Source organism: Orycteropus afer, unplaced genomic scaffold, assembly GCF_000298275.1.
Source record: "Orycteropus afer afer isolate SDZICR_OR568_19922 unplaced genomic scaffold, OryAfe1.0 scaffold00462, whole genome shotgun sequence".
NCBI lineage: Eukaryota > Metazoa > Chordata > Mammalia > Tubulidentata > Orycteropodidae > Orycteropus > Orycteropus afer.
In genome coordinates, this window is record NW_006922049.1 from 131506 (window position 1) to 138492 (window position 6987).

Here is a 6987-nt window from a genome sequence, read left to right on the forward strand (position 1 = left end):
AAAAAAAAAAAAAAGAATGTAATGTGGTACAACTGCTGTGAAAAATAGTTTGATGGGTCCCTAAAAGGTTGAACAGTGTTATCTTTGTTGTTGTTATGTGCCATCGAGCCCGACTCATAATGACCCCTCCTTGGGTTTTCGAGACAGTATCACTACAGAAGTAGATTGCCCCATCTTCCTTCTGAGGAGTGGCTGGTGGGTTTGAACCTAGCCGTCAATACACTACCAGAGCTCCTAGTGTTATGATGCAGCAATTCCACTCCTAAGTATATACCCAAGAGAAATTAAAACAGGAAGGTACTCAAGCAAACACTTGTATACAAATGTTCACAGCAGCAGTATTCACCATAGCAAGAAGTAGAAGCAACCCACGTGTCTGTCAACAGATGAGTGGACAAATGTGGTACTGCTGTACAATGGAATATTCTTTAGCAACAGAAAGAAATGAAGTACTGACACGTGCTACAGCATGGATGAGCCTTGAATGCATTATGCTAAGTAAAAGAAGCCCATCACCAAAAAAGCACATATGGCACGACTCCATGTGTATGAAATGTCCAAAATAGGAAAATCTATAGAGACGGACATTGCCTAGGGCTGGGGAAGATATGAAAACTCAAAACCCAAACTCACTGCCATCCAGTTGATTGGATCATAGTGAACCCTCCTTGGGTTTCCGAGGCGGTATCTCTATGGAAGTGGATTGCCCAGTCTTCCTTCCGTGGAATGGCTGGTAGGTTTGAACCTCCAGCCATCTGGTTAGCAGTCAAATGCCTTAGGCACTATGCTGGGGAAAAACAAGGAATAAGGGCTAATGGGTACAGTTTCTTTTGGGGGCAATTAAAATGTACTGAATTTTATTTTGGTGGTGATAGTACAACTTCGTAAATATACTAAACTCTGCTGAATTGTCTACTTTAAAAAAAATTGAAGGGAGTAAAGCAGAAAGCTACTATCAATATCCTATTTTAAATTTTATTCTCCATTCTTAAAGAAAAGAAGCTCTGGTGGTGTAGTGTTTAAGGCATTTGTCTGTTAACCAAGAGGTTGGTGGTTGGAGCTCACCAGCTGTTCCTCAGAAGAAAGATGAAGCGATCTGCTTCCAGAAAGATTTACAGCCTTGGGAGCCAAGTGGGGGTCCCTTTGAGTTGGAATCAATTCAGTGGCAGTGAGGTTGGTTATTTAGTTTATCCTTAAAGAAAAATACAATCTGAAACAGTTTGATTAAAAAATGGAACCTCTGTATGTAGGTTGGGGCGTTCTGGCCTTTACATATTTGAAGATTTTTCACACAAATTACTTTGTTGGGTTTATGAATTTGGGGCCTGGCCACAAGATTTTTTTGTGTGTGTATCTGTTTTTTTCCTAATGTCCTCTCACAAATTCTCTAATGTCACAAGTAAAGTCAAATTATTCCTTCGCCCCTTGTCTACAAAAAAAAAAAAAAAGTCTTGTATTTTCAACAGCCTTAAGGAAAAGGATTTTGAGATCTGAATGCTCAAAGTCGGTGAGGGACACAGTGGAAACTCAAAGATAATTGCCCTTCTTCCACTTTATACTAATTGTCCTAGGTTTGCCAGGTAATTTTTCATAAGAATTAAATTTAGATGGTAAATTCTGTTCTGTCTTGAGAAATACGTCCATGACAATCAAAAGAAACTCCTAATTTCTTGCAAGCATTACTTCAGAAGTATTTTAAGGGTTACTCAATTATTTAGAATTCCAGCAAGAAGAGAAAGTTAAGGATTAATGATAGAAAAGCATTCTTGGCATTTTATAGACATAGGTAGACCTGCAGAGAAAGGGCTATTGATCAGTGAAAAAGGTATTTGAATCTATGATATGACCTCTGCTCAAAATTCCAGTCATCTTACTTTTCCACACAGCCTCCTTGTTGTCTCTTTTTTGTCCCATTTTCTGTACCAAGCAACAATTATCATGGCTCATTATCAAAACTAGAGCTTTATCTGTGCTGGGAACATTTTCCCTGTGTCATCAGAAACCGAGATGCAGAGACTTTCTCCTTAGGCACACTTAACTTGCTCTGCCAAGATTACTAAAAGGAGTATTTGGCAAGGCAAATGTATTGTGAAATTTGTTTTAATGCTTTGACTCATGAGGGATTCTTGGGAGCTCAGAGTTGAAGTTTTTTTATTGGTATTTACTCTAGTGTTTAGAGAGAGGCAGTGTTTCCTAGAGGTCAGGCATACAGGTTGTGATATTAGAGAAAGCTCCTTGGAAACCTGTCTCTTACACATTCTAGCTAAAATTCTCTGTCTGATTTCCTTTGAGGAAAATAATAGTACTTACCTTATAGGATTTTTGTGGGAAGTAAATCAAATATTTGTTTATAGCACTTAGTACAACACATGGCTCAGTTACCTATTATTATGAAAGTATATATATGGTGGATACCCTGGGTGGCACAAACAGTAATGCACTCAGCTGCTAACCAAAAGGTTGCAAGTTTGAGTCCACCCAGAGGTCCTTTGGAAGAAATATTTAGGGAAGTAGACCACCACATCTTTCTCCCGAGTGGAGTGACTGGTGGGTTTGAATCTCTGGTTAGCAGTAACCAAACTACTGTGCCACCAGGGTTCCTTAGGACTTAGGAAGGGAAAGTGATAATAAAGAGAGCAAGCAGTTAAGAGAAAAAGGGCACTAGGTGATGATTTGTAATGTAGCAGGTCTGAATAGAATGGAAGACATAAGAGACAAACACAAAAGGCAGACAGCCTAGAAAGGTTCATAGTGGTAAGTAATCTTCAATGAATTGGGAAGAGTAGAATGGGGCAGAGAGCAGTCACAGGCTGTTTTTGTTTTGTTTGCATTTTGTGTATGGGAGAAGGAGTTTTGTTTGATTGGGTTTTTTTGTTTGTCTGTTTTTCATCTTGAAAGTGATTGGCAGCAGTGCAGAAGTGATTTAGGATTACAAAATCAGATAACTGAAATCTAGATAATTTGGAATAGGGTCTTTGGAAGTCTGATGTCCTGGTATTCTGTTTGTACCCAGTGCTCAGAGGGAGTACTTGTTGTCCTCAAGTTGATTCCAACTCATTGTGATCCTACAGGACTGAGTAGAACTCCCCCATAGGGTTCCCAAGGCTGTAATCTTTACAGATGCAGACTGCCACATCTTTCTCCCAAAGAACAACTGGCGAGTTCAAACCACCAACCTTTTGGTTAGCAGCATGAGCCACCAGGGCTCCTTTTAGACAGAGGTGTTGTTGTTGATGTTATGTGCCAGAGTGGGACCCAACTCATAGCGACCCCTCCTTGGGTTTCCGAGACATTATCACTACAGAAGTAGATTGCCCCATCTTCCTTCCAAGGAGTGGCTGGTGGGTTTGAACCACCAGCCGTCTGGATAACAGTCAAGTGCCTTAGGCATTATATTACCAGAGCTCCCTTACAGAGGGAAATGAATTGAACTTCTCTTCATTTTGCCCGCAAAGGTCACAAATACTTATTTGGCCCTAAACTTAAGAATAACAATAGTCCTTTCCCATCCTGACCTAGTGACCTTTGACCTATCGTTTAACTTCTGTGCAAATAGAGCCTGCCAGCTTAATGGAGATGTTTTGAAAATGTTGAGTGTTTGAGGTAGAACAAATTTAGAGCAAAAGAAATCAAGATGTTTAACCTTTATGACTCTCTGTGAGCTCGGTTCCTGTTGGGAGCAAATTACGTACTTTGGGAATCTTCCCAAATTGTTTTAGGCTCCATGGCTCCTTTATTGTGCTGAAGAAAAAATTTACTACTGGTTCCCCAGGACATTTATATGTTGGTGTGAGTTTGTTAAGAAGACTTAGCAGTCCATGACTACTGTGACTAATTTTCACTCTTCATTTACAGATAAGAAAACTGAGGTGCATGGGGTGGTTATTTAATTAATCCTAATCTCTAAAATAAGGAGCTCTGATAGTGCAGGGTTTAAGGCGTTTGGCTGCTAACCAGAAGGTCAGTGGTTCAAACCCACCAGCTGCTCTATGGGAGGAGGATGAGGCAATCTACTTCCGTAAAGATTTACAGCCTTTGAAACCCAATGGGGGTAGCTATGAGTTGGAGTCAACTCTATGACAGTGAGGTGTTTTGTTTGCTTGTTTTGTTTTAAATCTCTAAAATGCACCTGACCGAAGCCATGGTATATTCAGTCACCTCACACTCATGTGAAAGCTGGACAATGAGTAAGGAAGACCAAAGAAGAATTGAAGCCTTTGAATTAGGGTGTTGATGAGGTACCATGGACTGCCAGAAGAACAAACAAATCTCTCTTGGAAGAAGTACTGCCAGAATGCAAGGATAGTGAGAGTTCCCCTTTCTGATCTTGGTCATGTTGTCAGGAGGAACCAGTCACTAGAGAAGGATATCATGTTTGTCAGGGAGTCAGTGAAAAAGACGAAGACACGGTGGCTGTAACAATGGACTCAAGCTTGGCAACAACTGTGAGGATGGTGCAGGACCAGGCAGCGTTTCCTTCTGTTACACATAAGGTTGCTGTGAGTGAGAATCAACTCGACAGCACCTAACACCAATCTCACAGATGTCCATTTTCACCCTAAGGTTTCATATCCATGGAGAAAGAAAAGGCATTTTTCAAGGTGAAAGTCCATTTGCCTTGTCGGGCAATTTCACAAGTTGATTTCAAGCCCAGAGCAGTGCTCAGCCTCCTGTGCCCTTGTGTACATGCAGCCTGATGGCCTGTGTAAATTGAATGTTCTCTGTTGGCTCCAGTTGTTGTTAGGTGCAGTCAGGTCATTCTGACTCTTAGCTCCCCAGTGTACAGCAGAATAAAATGCTGCCTCATCTGCACCAGCCTTACAATTATTGTTGCTGTGCATGATCCCATCATCTTGAATCTATCCTAATTATCATTGATCACAGCAGTTCCTGAATGGTGGAAATAGTTATGTGCTCAGCTAATAACTGAAAGGCAGAAAGGCCTGGCAGCCTTCCAAAAGATCACAGCCATTGAAAACCCTGTGGAGCACAGCCCTACCGTAACACATATGGCGTCACCATGAGCTGGGATCAACTCGATGGCAACTCTTGGTGGTCATTGATCACAGTCTCTGGACAATAAAAGTGGTGCATCTCATTTTTCCTGGGGGAAATTAGATAGCTGGGAAACATCCAAGTGAGAAATACTTGAAAGCAAGAATGATACAAGACATCACACCCTGCTTCAAAGGCATTCTTAGAACTATCAGGCTTTACCATAAACCCAGGCAAGGAAGTAGAACTTTGTATAATACAAGTAATAGACCACTGTCATGAGACAGTGGTTTATTAAAAATACAGTATATCATGGCAAAGTAGACGGGGTCCTGTTTTGATCTGAGAAGATATATAAATATGGCTTACGAGCAGCAAAGCTAGAACTAGACCCAGCTCTCCAGTCCCTGTTCACTACCCTTTCCATTACATCAAGGGAAAGTCCCCAATGGGGAGCATCAGGGAAATAGATTTAAAATAATCCTGAATCCTTATAAGTGTGAGTGATGTCTTTGTTTCTGGTAAGAGTTTTTGGTTTCTCCAGTTCCCAGTACAGTTGTGAAGGTTTGTCTGCATGTGTCGGCTGACAGACTGGAGGACCTCCCTCCCTGGGAACCATTAAAATCATAGGCAAAGTCTGTCTTGGGAGTTAGAGAAATTGTCTTCAAAGCAGGAGCTTAGAAAACGTAGTATTGACTTAAAAGGCAATGAACTGTTCAGACACTCATAAGCTCTCCTAATCTGTTATCACCATTATCGTCCATAGTTTCCACTTATTTTTTTCTAATTGTGCTTGCTGGAATAGAGGGTTTTCTTTTTTTTCTTTTTCAGGTTGTGATTTCTCGATCAGCATTGACAACCCCTCATGTGAACTTTCGCCTGGACTCCCATGCTGTGTCCCCAGAGGTTATTGTGAAGCTCCCAGTAAACCAAGATGGCTACACTCTGGTTATCACCGGGAAGAAGGTAAGCCCTATTCCCACAGGGAGCTTCCATTGATATTTACAACCCATGTCCTTTGGTCCTTTATCACTTCTCTCTTCATCTTGGATCTACCTCTTCTCAGTAAACTTCTTTCTTAAGTATTCCAGAGATCTTTTGAAATCAAAGTTTTATTTAAAGAGTAAGGGACCTAGAGTTCCAGCAAGATGGCAGACTAGGCAGAGACACTGCACAGACCCTCTTCAACAAAGAAAAGGGAAACCAATTAACACAGACACAGAAGATAATCCTGGACCCCTGAGCCTTGAACAGAAGGATATAGAAGTGGACTAAACCCTAACTAGCAGAAGAATTTGCATGAAAATACCAAAAAAGACATACGGAGCTGTGGTCTGGCAGCGATACTGATGGCACAGACAGCTTGGAGATTCCTGAGTGCTGGTAGGACTTAAGAATTAACCTAAAAATCAGCCCTGCTAGCCAGGGACTGCACAGAGGACTGCTTCAGTGGCTAGGGAATAAACAGAGAAGGTGAAGAGAAAGGCGGGCTGAGCTGTGGACTGTTGCCTGACCAGAGGGTGCCGCCATTTTAAAGGCTTAAAAGTGGCTTGACTATTTTGGATATTTAAAGAGACAGTGCTCTCGCAGATTCCTGGGGCTTAAGAACACGTTCTACTTTCCCAACCCCAAGGACCCTCTGGACCTGCAAGACTGAAAAGTTTTTTGATGGTTATTCAGTTGTAATTTGTGTCTAACTGAGTGGGAGATAACAACAGTCCCCATAAGACACAACTACACCCACACCTCCTGAAACTTCACTTATGGAGCTACCTCCTTCTCCACCAATGGGCCAACAATAAAAAACTACCAAGAAGAGTCTAAACTACCCTTGACTGCTCTTCACAAACAATTAACAGACATCTAAATACAACAATGCCACAATGCCTCAGAGACAACAGACCACCGCAGTCTACACAAAGAAGCAGGATAAAGTGGTAGAAACAAGGGAGCAGGATACAGACCCAGAACACATCCCTGAGGAAGAAGCAG

General features: G+C 41.6%; 1 protein-coding gene across 1 annotated transcript in view; it reads left to right on the forward strand.

The window, feature by feature from the left end:
* The window catches only part of MET (MET proto-oncogene, receptor tyrosine kinase), a 108014-nt gene that overhangs the window by 44370 nt on the left and 56657 nt on the right, over window positions 1-6987 (forward strand). The window contains exon 3 of the mRNA XM_007954499.2: window positions 5827-5961. Coding sequence (XP_007952690.1) covers window positions 5827-5961 — 135 coding nt within the window. The remainder of the gene's footprint in view (window positions 1-5826; window positions 5962-6987) is intronic.